The following is an 18,961-nucleotide window of genomic DNA, read 5'->3' on the forward strand; positions in this document are numbered from 1 at the left end:
GGGCTTTCATGCACATTTTCCCCAATGAATGGTCTCATTTCAAGGTTCTGTTACTTCCGCTTCGAGACGCGACTGCTTATCAAGCTCGCGAAGCGAACGTGCAAAGTATATATCGTAATGAATGTTCTACAATAGCATATTTAACGCTTTGACTGGGAATAAGCAGTATTGTCAGTTTGTTTTCGAAGGAATATTTAAACAGTTTTTTTCTCATTTTTCTGAGGTAGAATTTTTCTCCTGCACAAAACCCAATAGACCTTGTGTGTGTTGCAGACTTTGTATCCTTACTGCATCTGTATTAACCCTCACATTAAAAGGTAATTGCATATTTCGCTTACTTCATGTGCATCGAATTATTTTTGTTTATGCTGGTTGTAACATATCGCAGTACTCTAATAAACTACTTCGCCATAAACATCCTTGCCTTTTCTTGCTTCTCTGTCTCTACTTCCTGCAAAACACATGCAATAATGCGAAAAGCAGGCAAACACCTTGTTTTTATAAGGAGTAGTTGTACTCCTTATGGGAGTTGTACTCATTTATAAAGAATAGTTGTACTCCATATAACTCATTAAACAAAAGCAGATCAAAATTGTGCAGTGAAGTCAGTCGGTTGCATTCCTTCGTGTGAATGATAGCATCTTTTCAAGTGTGGGATGTACACAGCACATAAAGTGTGCAGACTCATCACGAGGCATAGGTATTGCCCATCAAGATGGAGGCAATGTTGCTAATGAGTCTGCACTTACATGTATTACTCAGTCGAGCTTGCTCAGAGTCATATTCACCAAAATTCTACTTATCCGAGCTTTCTCCGACTCATATTCACCAAAATTATACTTGGCCGAGCTTGCTCTGATTCATATTCACCAAAATTATACACAACTGAGCTTGCTCTGACTTATATTCATCAAAATTCTATTCAGGCGAGCTTGCACTGAGTCATATTCACCAAAAATCTACATGCCGAGCTTGCTTTGACTCATATTCACCAAAATTACACTCAGATGAGCTTGCTCTGACTTGTAATGGGTAGTGTATGCCGTTTCTAGCCATATCAATGAAGCTAAGCAACGTTTCGTTGGATAGTTGACATCGGAAGGAGAGAGACCATCTGGATTGCAATATGACCTAATTTTAGCTTCAAGAGACTATTTAAAATGCCATCTTTGTGCTAGTGCTTCCCCTAGCTGACAATAGATTAGGTGTTGAACTAAAGTTTGGAGAGGTCATGTCCGTTGTACTTTAGTATGTATATATTCACAGCCACCATGTTTATTGCTTATTTGTTTCTTCACTTTTTTTCCTCGAAGTGAAGACTTGGTAACCTTGTGGAATACATTTTGTGTTGAAATAACCTATGTCGTGTTCAAATTTCACGTCCTCTGCACTTTAGTCTAAGTTTATTTTCATTGTGACTATCTTTTGTGAATACTATAAATACTGTAAAACAAAACTTAGGGCTTAATTAGTAAATACGGGCGACTAGGAAAGGCCATGCCTTAGTTTACCAGTAGATGGTTAAAGCATTTTAGGACGTTTTCAAGACATCCTCAAAGCGACCAGCAGAACATTTTGCAGCCGTTTTCAAAACGCTCCCAAGATGTCTTGCAGGACGTCTTCTAACCGTCATTAAGACGTCTACAAGATGTCTTGTATAACGTCTGATATCCGAAATGTGGCGGTGCATTAGACGGTCTTAGAGACGGCTACAAGACGTTTTAAGACATCCGACAAAATCTTGGTAAGATGTCCTGAAGTGTTTAATATCTTGCCAGAACCTCTCCAAGACGTCTTGTAAACGTTTAAAATGGTTTTCAAGACGTGTTGTTTATCTTGTCAAGACGTCTTGAAGACGGCTTATAGACCAATGTGTCTTCAGTGGGAGACATGCATCAAACGGCAATTTTAATTTACCTACATGCTGTAATTTATATGGAAAGCGAATAATTGAATTTCGCGGGACACAAATTTGGAATCAACTACCCCTAGAAGTTTAAGCAGCACGAAACTTTAAATATAGTGCAAAAATATTTACAGTCCTTTTCATTTGCTGTCGTCAGTGTATTCAAGTTATTGTTCCGGTTATATTTTGTAATGATGCGAGTATGGAAATGCCTATACTCGGGTACAACTGTACAACCTGTTCACAGCGCAGCGCAATGAAGACAAATGCACCACTGGTTGACTGGCCCTTCACATCTTTATTAATCTGTTCGTACATACGCAGGTGGCGAAAGCGGCGGGAGCTTACTGGTGCTTTTGCAGACACCTTGACACTGTAGTTCAATGTCGTTCTGTGTAGTGTTAAAGCCTGCGGATCGCAGACATGCCATAAATGCCTGTGTCTGCTGTTCGCTTCAGGCTGATGAAAGCAATATTTTCTCTTCTGCTTCCCTGCCAGCAATTACCTTAAAATGCCACTTGCAATATGCGTGGACCCTATCACATACGGCGAACTAACTCATGAGTCGACTCACTCAGATTCACTCAGACTCTCACCGACCTGTGAGTCCGAGTGTGAGCGCGCCCGGGTAAGTCTGCTTTTGGTAAGTGAGCGAGCAAACACCTCCCGTGTCGTCATTTCGTGCTTTTCTTTCCCTGTCCTCGTCTTTTATCAGCGGTCAACATGGCACAACATGACATGCAGTAAACACCAACTAGGCCAAACTCATTGCATTCTACCGGTGCTAACATATGGGGCAGAAACTTGGAGGTTAGGAAAGAAGCTCGAGACCAAGTTAAGGACCGCACAAAGAGCGATGGAACGAAACTTGTTAGGCCTAATGTTAAGAGACAGGAGGAGAGCGGTGTGGATCAGAGAGCAAACGAGGATAGACGACATTCTGGTTGACATTAAGCGGAAGAAATGGAACTGGGCAGGCCATGTAATGCGTAGGATGGATAACCGGTGGGCCATTAGGATTACAGAATGGATACCAAGAGAAGAGAAGCGCAGTCGAGGACAGCAGAAAACTAGGTGGGGTGATGAAGTTAGGAAATTTGCAGGTGCAAGTTGGAATCAGCTTGCAAAGGACAGGAGTGATTAGAGATCGCAGGGAGAGGCCTTCCTCCTGCAGTGAACATAAATATAGGCTGTTCATGAGGCCAAACTCAAGTTTCTCTGGAGCAACAGCGAGTCTCGCTAGGTCTGATTTAGGAGAGTTCGAGTCCGAGTGAGCCTGATGAGTTAAATGTATAGTGAGTTTATGTCTGAACTAATCATCCAAGTCTGCTTTTGGTCAGTTTGAGTCCGAGTAGGCTTCGTGTGTCGGATTTCTGGCGAGTCTGACTCCGAGTGAGACCAGTTGAGTGATTTCGGCGATTCTGAGCCAGATTGAACCTATATATATTTTGTGAGTGAGTATGGTTGAGTTCTGTTTATTTTGCCGACCTATGCGCGTGATATTACAGGGCCTCTGTTTCTTTGGAACAATAAACCTCGTGAGCCAAAATCAAAGCAATCGGCCACACACTTTTCTGCTCTCGAAGGGAACCGTATTTTATATTAGACATTTCTGGATTTTGAGCTATACATTGTGCATCTGAACCCTGATTTGCCAAGTTCCCCGTCATTATTGTCAACAATGTTCAGCTGTAGCGACGTGCGACGTCTGGTCACGAATGTACATTGAATCCCTGCTGCCTGGCCTGATGTTGACACTGTCTTGGCATGTCGCTCGTCGTGACTTCTTCCAGCGTTTCTTGTAGGCGTGCACGATACAGATGGCGAAGAATGCCACCGACAATGACACCAGTGCGCAGGTGATCAGCACGAATCGCAGTGTTGGACTCCATTGGTCGTGCTGTGCAGTCCTCTTCGCGTCTGCAAAGGAGTTGCCAAATTTGTAAGCACATACATGAAACGCTAGCAGAATAGTGTGAAGTAAGATGTGTTTTTTCGAGGAATAGCTCTACTACTCCGAGTAAAAACCCAGAAAACGCCTGGTTCCGTAAATATGACCTTCAAGCTCAGCCAAGGTCAAATTGGGACTTAGCCTGCCTAATGCGTTTTGGACACGCGCGCGCCTCGGGGCAACAGCAAACAAAAATAATAAAGGTCCCAGGGCATTCATTTTTATATAAAATGGCTTATATTGCTATAGAAAAATTTATTGCAAGCAATACATTTGTGTTTAAAAGGGAAGCCGACGTTAAGGGGATCGATGTAAGCTTGGTCTTTGCAAGCTGGCTTTCCCACATTGTATGTTGCAGTGAAGCCTACTAAAAGAAAAATGCGCAGGCGAAGCTCTTCCTTTTTTTTTTTGGTCAGCTATTTAAATAAAATTCAATCATATTATCTCGAACTATTTATTACACTATAAATAAGCATATTAAATAACCCACAATAATTATAGTAGCTTCTTTCATATTTTTCTTTATTGAAGGAACAAATCGCAGACTACAACAAAATTATAAAGCAGTGCCGGAGACGTAGACAGCGGAACGAGACAATAGGCCGGTACGCTTCTGTTTCCTGTTTGTACTGCCAGAACCCATGCCCTTTTTACCCCTTTTCATGTTTTCTACTTTTTGTTTTCACGTGCAGTTTGTTTTATGTCCGCCAGGTGGCGTTTTTTGAAAGGTTTATATTTCGCTTTTCTTGAATAAACTACAGTTGATAGGCTCCGAACCGTCCTGTTGTTTCTTCTGTCTGCGTGCCTGGCGCTGTTTTATAATTATGTTACTACATCAACTCGCCCAGCTCTCCCTACTTTCAGACTACATAACTGTTTCATTCCTACTTTTGTCTTAAATGACGAAAGTGATAAGCGATAAGAGATAAGATAAGACAATGTGATAAGCGAAGGACATGTAACAGCTTAACCATAATTTTAAGTTACAAATGAATAAAGACCAGAAATTTACTGCAAAAGAAGGTAAACAACGACAACAACAAAACAGCGTTCGGACTCGTGGAAGAATCAAAGCAAGTACAAGGCTGCTATGTTGGCCTCGTGCACCTTTTTATTTTTTCGTTGCCACGTACGTGTTCGTATCATTTCTTTGTAGCTTCTGTGCTTCCCGTACAAGCTTAATCTTCATCTGTCACAAATCCTTGACTTATCGCAATGTATACACGCACAACGTGTACAGCGATACCAACTCGTATTTTTTTTGTCAGAATCTTTTACTGGTATGCCATAAAGAGCGGGAGACAGTAGAATGTGTACGAACCAGTCCCGTTCATTGCACACGAAGAATTCGCAGGTTAATCTCTCCTTCAATGAAATCAGCTAGCCAAGGTGTAACGTGGATTCAGTCGTTTGTCCCGATGAATTATTTCGCAAAAAATAACCGCACCCCCTCCAGGTGAAAGCGCGGATAGGTGACCATTAGAGTTACGGTACTATATGGTACCCAGTTACCATCTCCCTTAGATGAAGTCGTAGTATACAAATTTAGAAAAAATGCGACTGTCGCGCACGAGGAGACATGGTGACGTAAGCTTATGAGCTTACCTCGGAGACAGAATAATAGCGCGAGCAAGTCAAAGACAAAGAAAACGATAGGACAGCGCTCGTTCCGTCATTTTTGTTTCTTTTGATTTTTGCTCGCGCTTTCATTGGTTATCGCGGGTCACCAGCTTGTCCAAAACAACACTTAGCTTAGACAATCTACATATTAACTGCACGTCAACCGTGGGTTAGGAATATATACACCGGTTGTTTTATTTTAGACCATACAGAATTTTTTTTAAATCACCTGAGGCATACAACATAATTCTAGTCATTGAGATAGATTACTCAAGAAGCCGGGTGTTGTTCTCACAGGAAATCAAATTAATAGTTAACTAATGAACAAAAATACTAATTAACAATTTAAATTATTACTTTGAGGCACATACTGCAAGTTGCGGATTGCAGCCAGCGAGCTCGCAAGGCCTATCTACTTGGAACTAATTTTCAGGATGTCACCAGTTTCGAGATATTTATCCCAAAAGTGTGCGACCAAATACATCGGCGTTCCAGTTACTTTTGTGCTCAAGGCAAAAAAAATGTTTTGTTAAAAAAAGTAAATAGAACAATTATGCATTATTACTGAAACCTTGAAGGTGTATAACTCAAAACCCATGCGAGCCTCAGAATTGGTTTGAAGTGGATATGCCTTGCAAACTCACCGGTTACAATTCGGCAATTTTAATATTTACCGTGAAGTAAGTAATGAAACAGTTAATTAGTAAGCTTTGGTTAATTAGTCGATTATGCATTTCGATTTATCGTGCGAACAATGTCCAACTTAAGGATTGCAAATACGCTATCTGACACAGGCAATTTTTAAGAATTCTGTACAGTATAAAAAAAACACCCGTATTTTTCACTAATAACCTTGTTGAATACGAACAACTTATCTGTTAGGACAGGACAAAGTGGTGTTTTTGTTTGCTTCGTGTCATGATCCCGCCATGGCCCAACGAATCAGATATTGGCCGCGCAATGGCAGCTGCCTGGGTACGTGCAGTCTTTGTCGAAGATGTACAGGCTAGTCCGCGTATTTTGTTCACCTGTGCAATGCGATTACAGTGGCGCTCCTGACACCCAACACCACTGGAAAGCGAGAACGAGGGTATTTTTTTTTTACATTTTCCATGTGTTGGAAGTTATGGCATACCGCAACTGCTATAAACAGCCTGCAGTCAGCCAGATGGTCGCCGGCATCATGTCCCGTATACTTTTAACAAAGAGTGTACGTCTTTTCTTGTGTTGCCGAAGGAATTTTGTTTCTGTGTGAATACGGGGAGATTTCTGATCGCTGCAGCCAAGCAGAGACGCGCCCGTGTTAAAAGAGGAATAATAATTCGAAAGAAAAAAGCCCGAAGCTATATGCTTTAGGACTTGTTTAAAATATATCCTTATAACTTGGCAGAGTACATATATAATCACAACTATTCCGCGATAATTACTAGCTACGTTGTAGATGTTTACATCCAGCACAGTACAAGCTTTTCCAGTACAAACTTTTCTTGCTCTATAGTCGCAGCACAGTTAAGCATTGAAGACGTGAAAGTTATTATTGTAACTCCAGAACTGGCGCCCCCTAAAGAATGTTTTCTTGCCGTTAGGCCAAATTAAGCTACTAAACAACGATAAAAAGTCTTTTTACGCATGCCGTTCATTTCATGGCTTCAAAGAAAGTGCAGAAAATCTAAGCTGGCAATATGCATTCGAGGCGAAATGTGGCAAACGCTACGTGGATGCTTCTAGCTGCTCGTTATCTGTCTTGTCCCTGTCTGCTGCGATCTTCGCCATAATTTTCACAATAGAGCTAGCGCGGTTTCATTTCTTTCGTACGGTGCTATGCTGCTGAAGAAATTGAATTTTTTTTCTTTCAAATCTTGATTCAGGTCCTTAGTTACAAATCGAAGGTGCGGATTTCCGAAGCATTTCGTTCGTGTGTTCTCTTTGTAGCAGACCGGCGATTTCGGTAGCATATAACTGCTTACTGATGTCACGAAATGTCTTTACGCGTGGATGGCTGCGTAGAGTTTACTGTGGTAGACTTTCTAGTTCACCACATTGTGTGCGCAGTATGTCCTTGAATGATCGCTGTCAACTAGAAGGGGGTTGGGGAAGGGATATCTACTGCGCACAAAGACATGAACGCGAGCTAGTGAGATGACCGTTAAAACATCTCACCTTCACGTTCCTTCAGCGTCTGGGCCGGACTAAGCGTGCGGACGTAAGTCCGGTAGCTGGCTTCAGGAGTCATTCGAACCACGACCAAGTAATCCGTAGAAGGCCGCAGTCCAGTGACGAACATTGGAGCGCTCCAATCGGCGCTCCAGAAGCTCCGTTCGGAGTGGTTCCTCCTCTCGGAGTCAAACACCTCCACCAAAACTCGCCGGTACTGTCCTGACGTCGTCTCGTTCTCTTTAACAGGCGTAGAGCAGACCAGCGAAAATGACGTATCCGTGTAATTACCCACGACGCACATGATGCCGGACGACGAGGCTTCGCCTGCAAGCACGAAGGTTGGGGCTTAGTTGGTATCTCTTTCATAAATCTACCTATCCTGACTATAATTAACAACGAAAGAAGGCTGCGCGAACAGCAGTTGAGAAGAAAATGGTGTTGTTCCAAGTTTCCCTGTCGCGCTGTCAGTAGTGGTACGGGCTACTTAAGTAGGCCATATCTGCGCTTTTTACAACTTGTGGTCGCGTGTTGTGGGCGTAATACGGGGTTTTTCAAGGTCTGACACGCTCATGTACGCACGCTCGAACACAGTACAATAAAGAAAGGCTTTATTGCCCACGTTTCTTCGCCGCGCTGTTAATTTGCGCTTCGTCGATCTTGTGGCCGCTTTTTAGGGACGTGATAATGGGTTCGTACAGGTCTGACTGGCTCAAACACGCACAATCGAAAAAAAGTGGCGTGTGCTTGTTCCTCATTGTCATCCCTTCGCTTTAGAAATTACTTTGTAAAATATTATAGAATACATACCGCAGCGCGCTCTCCTATTAACTAATGATTTTTACCTACGAAACCTGCACAGCCACCTGTGATAGACATCGTAGTGGGTTGCCCGAATTTACTTTGGCTGCGTCAGGTTCCTAACATGCATCTGTTTTTCTTTATGTTTATTTTTTAAATTTTTGGTTCCGCCATCGCAACGCTATTCTAAAGAAAACATCTGTCGACACAGAATCATATTGAACCAATAAAATCAATCGCAAACGTCGAGCTCTTGTATCGATTTCAGAATGTTGATGCTGTTGAAGACGTACATCAAGAGTATTCTGACAATGTATTCAATGAATAAAAGAAAAAGTCACTTTATACCTAGAGGCACGAACTTGAAGCGGCATCGCCTTCTCTGTATTCCTACGGAGTTCTCGGACCAGCATGCGAGGGCAGCGTTGAATAGCGAAGCGTTGGCGATGATTTCCAGGTGATTTGATTTCGTCACTTGCGGATTCGGAACGTGTTTTTTGTCCACTGTCTGTAGATCGTGCTTCACGCGCTCCGGAACTTTGCTGGCGTTTTCGATGAGCCAAAAATAGCGCAGGCCATCACGAGGGTTAGCCCGAACGTTGCAGGTAACGTTGATGGTCGCGTTTCTTTCCACTTGTATCGTCTGCTCTGCGTCTGGATCACATCTCGGCGAGTCTGAAATTGCAAAAAGATGAAACTTGCGTAGAAATAAAGTGCAGTTGTTTCTAACGACATGCTTCCTTACCTAACCTTATGAATAATGCCCTCTCTCCACATCTCTTGCATACTCGTATTATAACCAATCCAACCCAACTGTGCGGCTTAAAGATTCAAAGCAGCGCACAGGCTAAGTGACCCGCCGTAGTTTAGGTATCCGGAATGATTTTGACAACCTGCGGTTCTTTGACGTGTACCGAAATGTAAGCACATGAACGTTTTTTGCGTTCTGCGCCCACCGGTATGTGGCCATGCGTGTGACTGGGCTAGTTGGTAATTCATTATAAACTCAACGGAATAGAGGACGTAGGATTGAAAGAACTAACGAACGAACACGGCGCTTGTGTTCGTTCATTTTTCCTTTCTGTCCTCCTACCACTATTGTGCAGCTTTTATAATGGTATACGGCCACCGCGGTCGGGAATCGAACCTTCTACCTAGTGCCTAAGCAGCACAACGCCACGCATACAACATACCATATTAAACGCAAACACAATATATTCTGGACGCATAGAAAGGTCGTTCGCAGCAAAACTTACGTTGAGTAGAACGCACAATCTGCATCTGCACATTTATAAGCACACACACACAATCTGTCATACAAGATATTTGTTTCCTTTCCATACCCTCACGCTCTTGTCCGAATGGCTCACTCTTAAACGGATGGCACGCCCAACCGCAAAATCACGTTGAAACGCGAACGACACACAAATGGCTTGATTCACCATGCGAGTGCTTACATTGAACACGAAGATGGAACGGTGCGCTTTCGACGTAGTCGTCCCCTGTTTTGGAGATCCTACACGTGTAGCTTCCAGCGTGACTCGGGGTGACGCGCTGGATGACGAGGTATCGCGACGTTATCAGCGTGCCTTCAGCCGGAGCGGGTGCCAGGTCACGCCCCTGGTGGCGCCAGGTGACGTCGCTGACTTTAGACGCTGCCAGGACTGCACACTCCATGTAGACGTCGGTGCCCTCAGTAATATGGCTGGCGTTGAGCCCGGCTCCTAGCTTGAGGTTAACTTCCGGTTTATCTGCATCAGTATTTCCACATAGGAAAGAGAAGTGGTCGTAAAAGGAACGATGGGCTAACCTCCTATCAACGCTGAAAGCATTAAACAATAACGGAACGAAAAACAATGTAGAACGGGCCAAAACATTAGGCGTGACTCGTAATTTCCCAAAGATTGGCAGAAAACGAAGGACCTGCACGCAGCAACCGACAATGAACTGGGTAATACTACTCCTTTCCTTTTGGGAAAAAAATAAAAATACGCGCTACAAAATTATGTTTTCAGAACAGTTTCTAAGGAAATGGTGCGGAATTTATACTGCACTCGTAAACTTCTGTGGCAATAATACAGAAATTATAGCAAATTTTTAAAATGCACAAAGAAGCAATTGATTACAGACCTACTGGTGGCACGAAACAAAGAAGAAAGGATGCTTGAAAGAAATTGTATAAATTTCTGGCACTGAGTAACGCTGTTTTAGTCTAATTAGAAATCTCATGTCTCACTCACCGGATAGATTAACGGCCAAGTAGCGACTTAAAATGGCACGGCCACGCCGCAGACGATCGTTGGTAGCACGACACTCGAGCAGCTTTCCCGCGTGTTTTAGAGGCGGCAGGAAGAAGCACGCTTGTCGTTACGTTGCCGTCAGTGCGAGTGGTGCTGAGGTGCTCGTCCAATGGGCGACCATCCAGGAGCCACGTGACGTTGGCGTGTGGACGGCTGCCGGTCACCGCGCACTCGAAGCTACGAGGTGCGTAGAAGTCCGGTGTCAGATCCCCTTGCGAATTCTTCGTAGATAACGGAACAGAAGCCTCTAGGCCGTAGGAATAGGCTGCGTCAACCGGCCGAGCCGATAATGGAGACGAAGGCTCGCTTGAAGACGTGGTCGTAGCCATAGCCGGAGCTACCATGTACCAACCGGAGGCCGTTCTCTCGTCGTAAGACCAGCTCCACAAAGCAACCTTTGTAGGAGACACTGAAAAGACCGGCGTAAGAGTACGAATATAGGCAGGGTTTGTGAGCCGTTATGACGTATGTGTCGTTCGTATGTCAACAGTTTCGTCCGTGGAATTAACAGTCAGTCAATGCCGTACGAAAGTTCTAAGATAACATGTAGAAAGATGCACTATAAGGGCTAAACAGTGAAAGTTTGCTTTGTCGTGTTTTGTAAACGATTACAACATTGTAAGTGAACGTGTCGAACAAGACAAATAACGGTGCGAAAGAAATGAAGGAGGCAACAAACTTTACAAAATTCTTGAGCAAGAGACACGTGATAGCGGCGCTGCCTCCTTTGATGGTTTTAGCCTTAGTGGTGCAAAACACAAAGCACTGAAATTATAAAAAATAATAGTTTTGCCCAATCTTGAAAGAGATACACGAAGAGGCAGTCGAATGTGTTATTTGCGTGCCGTTTGAGTTCGTAGCATGTTTCCCACAACCAATCTACCCGGACTTCGTCCTACTTTCGTGTTGTTCATTTAAACTAGAGCATACAAAGGAAAATTATTTCAACGAGAGGCTAGGGCTTTGTTCGGCACATCCCTTGTTATGACCCTTTGTCTATCTCGCGCAAGTTACGATGAAATAGTGCACTGATGCTCACTGTTAACTGAACCACTTAAAAAGACAGCTGTGGAACTTATGAAAATACAAAGTGTTTCTATCATTGTAAGCATGTGGGAGAAGTACGTTCGCCTTATAACAGCACCGGGAGACTGATTCCCGGCGCTGATCAAGCTTACCTGCTTAGTGTATCGCCTTTCTAATATATTGTGTGCGTAATACATGCAAAGCGACATTCGTAGGTCGTAATGAGCCAAATTGTTATGTGAGCTATGTTGTTATCATGCAACTTGTATTATTTATTTATATTACTTATTAATTAATAAATAATATAAATAAATAATACAAGTTGCATGATCCCTACCTTAACGAACAAACACCATCTAAAGCTCTTTGAATGACCAATTATCTCAGGTGGTACTCGTGTAATATGTAACAGTTTCACGAGGCTAAATATTTAGAAAGCGGCTGAATTGTGCGCATCACACGAATTGCTTTCGGCAGTCACACGTACTTACGATACATGTCCAAGAGCACCCAACTCTCGGCGGGCATTGAGACGTCGCTCGTTGCCAGGCAGCTGATGTTGGCAAACAGGTGCTCTCGACGCAGAGGACCCAGTGTCAGGACAATCATCCTTCGGCCTCCAGGTGTTGACACGGTACCCAGTGGCGAGTCCAGTGGTTCACCGTCGCGCCGCCAAGCTAGCGTCACCTTGTGGTCGGCTGCGAAAACAATCGCAAGCCTACAATGCACGTCGAACCACGCGGATCACTCGCACATCTGTGACGCTGAGTGGACGTGAAATCACTTTCCCAAGCACTGAGCTTTTCGTACTTGTTTCATTAGACATGTCAACAAATATAGCGCAGTGAGCATTAGAAGAGATTCAACAGTTATGCAGAACCAGTCATAACGTGTCGCTGCTCCTGAATAAGATCACGTCACGTTGATAACTGCCGTTCGTATTGAACTAACGCTCCAATTAATGCGATTTTATGGTTTCCATCTGTAATGCTCAAATAAAAACGCACAGAAATAATTTAATCCGCCAACAAAGTCTTTGGGCGTATTGTTACCTTGAAGTACGGCATCGTGTAGAATTGCAAGCTAGTTCTCTTCGGCGGCTTCTGTTCATGTGAGGCATTAGTGATTAAAGTTACGATATTTTTTTCTGAAATGCTACACTTCAACTGAAAAAAAATGTACGTTCGATTTTCATCATCGCCATGTAAGGGACATCGTGAAAGTGCTGAAAGGTACTACAATTTGCGCACCATTGCACACTGTCGTTACGTACGTTGTCATTTACTTCTTTTGGAACATGTAAAAAATGAAGGATGTTGCTGAAGGAATTCCATAAACATTTTAAGCGGGATTAGCTCATTAAGCCTTCAAATTCTTTGTTGCTGTTTCTGTAATCATAAATGTGAGGTCAGAACTAATTGCCGTGAAATGGTGTTACCTCTGAAACTCGCATAATATCTCATAGAAGTGTACTGGCATGGAGTTTATGCTCAAAATATTGCAGCGCACCGGTCAGACCCTAAGCAATTGGTGTCAGGAAAACTTAAATTGGGTCACATTCTGAACAAAGACGATGGTATGGAAGTACCTGAGCGAAGTATCACTGCATTTGTAATGCTGTAAGCGTGCGAGACTCGCATGACCCTTTGGCAAAGTAAGCATCGCTTAACCTTTGAGACGGAAAGTCAAAGGGTTAGCACTTACTGGCTGACACAGAACATGTCAAGCGTATGATGTCACCCTCCGAGTATGGTCCCGCCGTTGAGTTTAAAATGACGCCCCTTGAGTCCATCAGGACAGGTGGTTCTTGGGGAACTGAGAGAAAGCAAAAAAAAAAAGTTATAACTGAAATAATGAGAGAAGGGGACTTTCATTTCTCTTTTTTTTTCTGAGGGAAGCTTCGTTGGGAACGCCCGAGTATCCGCCAGAAGTGACAGGTTATTCTGGTAGATACTGACAGATTAGTACGAAGTGAACCACTGATTAAATGAAGGCCAAGAAACTTTAGTTAATCTTTTTCGGAACGACAAGCTTTAAATTGAACGTGATATCAGATTAATAGGTGTCTAAAGGTGTTTATTTCGAAGAGCTCGGAGCAGCGCAACGTCGACGGGCAGGGCAGTCACAGCTTCCCAGCACGAGAGCCGTTGCTGAGCGAGAGCGCTCGAACCCACTAGCGTTTAGAGCCAGTAGCGCTGAATCTACTAGCGTCTCTCTTCTTCCCTACAGGTGATAAAACTGACAAAGCTGTTGAATTGCGGACCCTATTCATGATCGTACAATACATTGGCCGTAGCTAAGAAAGCAATAACCATGGGCTAGCTGGAGTACGACCACTGACACATTAAGAATTGCTCTATACCGAAACTTGGCGAATATTCTGCCTCATAACTTCGATTTTTTTTTCAGCGGCATTTCTTACGCACTCTTCGCTTTGGTTCTAACGCGCGGTGCACAGTCAATACCAGACAAATCTTGCACAAGAAACATAGCGAGATATGTTTATGCGTCTGTGTAAGCACTGTACTTCAAAGCCACCACAGCCTCTTTGACGCCAACCAAACGTCCCTTCTAGCTTACGTTGCATAAGGTTTGTTAATATGATGCTTATGCAACCAGCAAGCTTGAATACATTAAGCATAGTGAGCAGGACGGAGGGAGAGGCAAGCTTTAATGATATGCTGAAGATGTAGTGAAAGGAAATTCATCGGACTAAAACATCGGGCATATGTCTTATACAGAAATCAAAACCAGACAGTGGTTCACAGAACAATAAAAACTTGAACTGATCAATAATGTTGAAACAAGGAATGTCATTGTTCTAATAGTGTTAATCACATAAATAGAAGTTGTCGCTCCCTGTTACATTTGTTCGCTCGAAAGCTGTGCTTTGCAGACTTTCTCTTGCTCCTGCAGCCGCTCCGGCAGCCTCCTGGGGTGTAACTTCGACGCATGTTGCGTCAGAATCGATGCACATATGAATCATCGCCGGTTTAGAGCGCAGCTTTTAGGCACCCGTTTCTGCGTCGAACGTCGGCATTCCCGGCGTAACCGAGCGAACGAGCGCAGCGGATCAAAGAGCGAACGCGGAGCACAGCGGGGGATGAAAAAAGCGGCGAGAGCGAAGAGGGCGCGATGAGGAGGGTGCAGTGGTAGCATGAGGAGGAAAACGGAGGAGGAGGAGGGTATGGCGAAAGCGTGAGAAGCAAAGAGTAGTGCCGCTCAAGACGCTCTGCGGTGACGACCGCGACGAGATGACGCCCAAGTACGGCGCGCCGTCGTCTGTTCACCGAAAACTTGTTTATCTTTCTTCGGTCACTGCTTTTGACCGGCTCACAAGTGTTAAACGTTATCCATCGACGCGCGACGAGCCTCCATGTATCAGAAGTTTCTCGAACGTTATCGACAGCACTATCCGCTGGCTGTTGTCACCAAAGGTTTTTTTGTAATCTGATTGTATCCGCGACGCAAATAGTGTAGTACTTTCTGGAAGCCACGCGCGCACCAGCGATTACACTGGAACCTTTGACGAGTCATATATAAAAGCCGACGCGCTTGACTCGAAGACCAGATTTTCGATGATCGCCGACTCTGCTACGTGTCTCTCTCAAATTCTTTGCCTCGACATATTGCGAAATGAAAACACGTACAGAGCTGCATTCAGATTTTACATTAGGCAGTATCGTAATCGTCGGCGACCATTTTCAACTTGGCCTGTTGCACTTACGCCCTAACGTCCCAAAAGAAAGTCCCGGAAGTCACAGACGCCTCGTTACCATACATACTTAACTTTTAACGCAACTCAACATCAAAATTTCCGTTTTCGTCTGCGGGCTATACGATTCCGTTTGGACAGGAATAAAACAATAGGGCCCACGTAACCATGACAGCCTGCTGTCAACAATGACAAATCACGCCATCTCGTCAGGAAGTTGCAGGTATGTCCTTAAGAGCGCAAGACACATTACACAGTGATGTTTCTCTTTCCGATCATTATCACTATGGAAGCTATCCGACCACTGCTCTTCCTTTATGCGCAAACATACGACTGCACCATCAAATCACCAAAACTATTCCGGGCTCAGATTTCCATTATGACTACAGGCACGTTGCAATACGTTCCGAGTGCATACCGTAATCTTTTGTTTAGAAGCCAGCCTATGTCGATGTTACTGTCACAATTCAAGGCATAACTAGACTGGTTAGAGTATTTGCTTTGCTTATTTCTGCAATAATATATTCTGTAAGAAAAGAAAGAAGAACGACATCGATCTGGACATACGCTTACTTTCCGCGGCATCAGAAAAGCCAACATCAAACAATACAGGTCGCGATGAGCATTTATCGACGTTCGACCTGCTTTGAGGGCTGTCGGCTGTAAACAAGGGCTTGTGCTTATAGCTGTTATCTACGGAGGAATAGCCGCTGCGCGTTAAGCGAAAACGTACTAATCGATGAGGACCGACGTAGGTTAACCGCACTACTTATTCAGGTTACTACGATAAACGATCTTGGGCAATACATTCAGTGATTATATGGGTACAGCGTATAACGCGGCCCACAGTTGCAACACCTTTAACGTATGAAACAGTATAACAAAAAGTCAAAGATGGTGACGTACCAATCGGCTTTTAAGGCGCGGATGTAGTCCGGCGTCCACGCCACGCACGGCGCAGTTTGGCTACGCCGGCGCAAAGCGCACGCTCTACAGTCTAGCGCCACTGCGCAGCCAGCTTCACTGGCCGCATTCTGCGCGGGTTGGCGTGGCTAGCGCAGGGATAGAGCGTATCATATCTCGCGCCAGAGCTGCCAGACACAGAGCGCATCCCGCGCCGTCTTGGTTCGCAGGCCGCATGCTGGCTTACGTTTCGAGCGCATTGAAGAGATTGTGCTGATATAGTTTACGCCATCGTCAAACGAAAAAGCGCCCATAGCCACGCACTTGAGCATGGGCGCTGAACGTTGTGCGCGGGCATTGAGCAGCTGATCACCGCGCTGCTGCGAGTTGCGTTCCATGCACCGAACTATAGAGGGGGTAAATTTTCGTCGATCCTGGCGTTGCCGGCGTAGCGTACCGACTTCGCCGGCCGCTGCCAGGCACAGCTGGCAACGCGGGGCAATCCCTTCGCCTTTACACAACGACAGTGATGGAAGCAGTGTGAGCAAGCAGTGACAAAGGAACAAACCGAAGCAACGTTTCTGCGTTTCTAACGTATTTCAATAAAGAAATCGGTGTGCTGCCAGGGCTATGCCCTCCTCCTAGAGTGTTGGGATAGTCCCCTATACTTTCGGAAAGGGGTGCACAACGGAGGCTGTGCCCCTAATGCATTTTACATGAGAACACAGCAATGTCTAGACTTAATGAAACGAGACTGCGCTTTACAACAAACTTACCATTGTTTAAACGTGTGAGAATTGAATGCAGTGAACAGACTTTCTCAATGTGTATTTCTTCTTTTTTTTTTTTCAAAACGCAATTCATCAGTCAAAAGCCTTCCAGAATGAATTGGTGCTGTGCCACCTTTGGGTGCTCTGTGTCATTCTGTGTTCTTTATTTTACATACGTAATGGAATGTTCATATATCTTTACCAGCAGGAAATTAATTTGCACGGAAGAGTCCCTTTTAACTTCGTAGTTGTCGCCGTTATTCTCGTTGCAGCTCTGCCGTCAACGCGGCAGAGCTTGCCGCGTTGACGGCAGAGCTACAACGTGCATGCCGTCGGGCCACGAAATCAAGTGGAAATGCATAAACAGCTGTCTAAATAAATACGCATTACTGTTCTTGCATTTTTATCATTGAGCAGTTCTGCTTGCAAGACTTGCAGACATTACATTCATTTTCCTGTAGACACGGACCAAATACCGCACACAATCGGCATATTCTTTAATGTTATCGCTATATGGAATACGCTATGATTATTTCACATTATTCAAGCAGGCACACACATGAAACAAACGTAAATTTGCATATGTAGCTACTCCTAACTAATTTTAATCTTCCCCAACGTTCTATTTATTATTTATGTGCGCAGTATATCAGATATGTCGCGTGTCTTGATTCTTTTTTCTTTTTTTTTGTCCTGCTGGAACACCGATGATTATCTGTAATGACAATTTGGGCTTAATGTTTCTCTTATAATTTACTATTGCAATAATTCATTCATGCTCAATCATACCTTGCAATGTGATCCCTTTCTTTTCTTTTGCTGACAATAATTAATATTCACATTTACAAGTGTTGCGCGTCACTGTTGATTTACTTTTCTTTTATCATGCACACGAAGTCCAAATTCAGTTTAGAACTGCGGGACCTTTCTTTGCGTAAGTGTTTTGCATTTTCGTGCGAATATCTACAGGACTAAATGTACTGTATTTTATCACATATAACCAGCACCAAAAATTGAAAGAAATTGCTTTAAAAAGTGGGGTGCGGGTTATCTGCGAATATTCGTGAAGGGAGGGGGGGGGGGGGGCGAGGTCGGCTTCACGGCAACGCGCGTCCTGCCATGCAGTGTCCGCATCCCTATCGACATTGACGTGTGTTAAGTAAATAAGAGGCCAACACAGTTCATAACATAGCCAGATCCACATCCATAGTCTGGTAAGACCCTTTTTGCACGAGTCAGGTGCCCTTTCTTGGACGCCCAGTTTGCACAGTTAGCCAGCCTTGTTTAGGCATCATGAGTGCGTCTCGGCGGCAATCTTTCACAGTGAAAGAGAAACTAAAGATTGCAGCCGCTGCTGAAAAAAAAAATGTTGCAGTGGCTTAGCTCGGCTATGCCAGGATATACGTACGTTAGCAAAGGTTCAGCTGATTATTCTTAGCTTTCCTGGTTGTCTAGATTGTCAAGGATTAGCTTGATTGTCATGCTTACTGCTGCTCCAATGACACACACAAACGCCAATCAGAAGCGCAGCGGCTCCAGCGCAGTATCAGACGGCGACTGCGCAGCGAGCACGCGCCGGCGCCAGTGCGTCTACCACGGCTACGACGTCACTCCTCTGGAATGCGCAAACCGGCGGCGGTGAGTCGCGCGTGGCGGCGGCGGAGTGCGCGAGAGGTGCCGGCTCCGGTGGCTCCCGTGCGCAAGCCGTGTGACATCACTGATCCTTGCGCATGCGCAGCACGGCTCTTGGTGGGCCGCGCGAAACGGGCTTGGCTAGGCCAGTGTAGCTAACGCTACAAAAATCGGCAACAGAAC

At 44.4% G+C, this 18,961-nt stretch overlaps 2 protein-coding genes across 2 annotated transcripts in view; both read right to left on the reverse strand.

Moving 5' to 3' along the window:
- Positions 1-2,191: 2,191 nt before the first annotated feature.
- LOC119465953 (uncharacterized) lies at positions 2,192-10,968 on the reverse strand. Its single transcript, XM_037726434.2, has 5 exons — positions 10,673-10,968; positions 9,890-10,183; positions 8,781-9,107; positions 7,638-7,958; positions 2,192-3,826 (listed from the first exon to the last, which is right to left on the reverse strand). The coding sequence occupies exons 2-5, from the start codon at positions 10,107-10,109 to the stop codon at positions 3,582-3,584; spliced, it is 1,113 nt and encodes a 370-aa protein (XP_037582362.1). The 5' UTR covers positions 10,110-10,183; positions 10,673-10,968; the 3' UTR covers positions 2,192-3,581.
- A 34-nt stretch (positions 10,969-11,002) lies between these two features.
- Positions 11,003-18,961, reverse strand: part of LOC119466659 (uncharacterized) — a 54,268-nt gene continuing 46,309 nt past the window's right edge. Inside the window, exons 3-5 of the mRNA XM_049657481.1 lie at positions 13,463-13,573; positions 12,250-12,456; positions 11,003-11,127 (exon numbers count right to left, since the gene is read on the reverse strand). Coding sequence (XP_049513438.1) covers positions 11,003-11,127; positions 12,250-12,456; positions 13,463-13,573 — 443 coding nt within the window. The remainder of the gene's footprint in view (positions 11,128-12,249; positions 12,457-13,462; positions 13,574-18,961) is intronic.

This window comes from Dermacentor silvarum, chromosome 10, assembly GCF_013339745.2.
Source record: "Dermacentor silvarum isolate Dsil-2018 chromosome 10, BIME_Dsil_1.4, whole genome shotgun sequence".
Classification (NCBI taxonomy): Eukaryota; Metazoa; Arthropoda; class Arachnida; order Ixodida; family Ixodidae; genus Dermacentor; species Dermacentor silvarum.

Bases quoted from the DNA above. Each gene is read 5' to 3' on its own strand.
- LOC119465953 (XM_037726434.2), bottom strand. From the start codon at position 10,109: ATGGAGTGTGCAGTCCTGGCAGCGTCTAAAGTCAGCGACGTCACCTGG. The intron at 9,108-9,889 runs GTAAGCACTCGC...TTGCAATTTCAG, and splicing joins GTTCCATCTTCGTGTTCAAT to ACTCGCCGAGATGTGATCCA. The intron at 3,827-7,637 runs GTGAGATGTTTT...ACTCCTTTGCAG, and splicing joins GACGCTGAAGGAACGTGAAG to ACGCGAAGAGGACTGCACAG.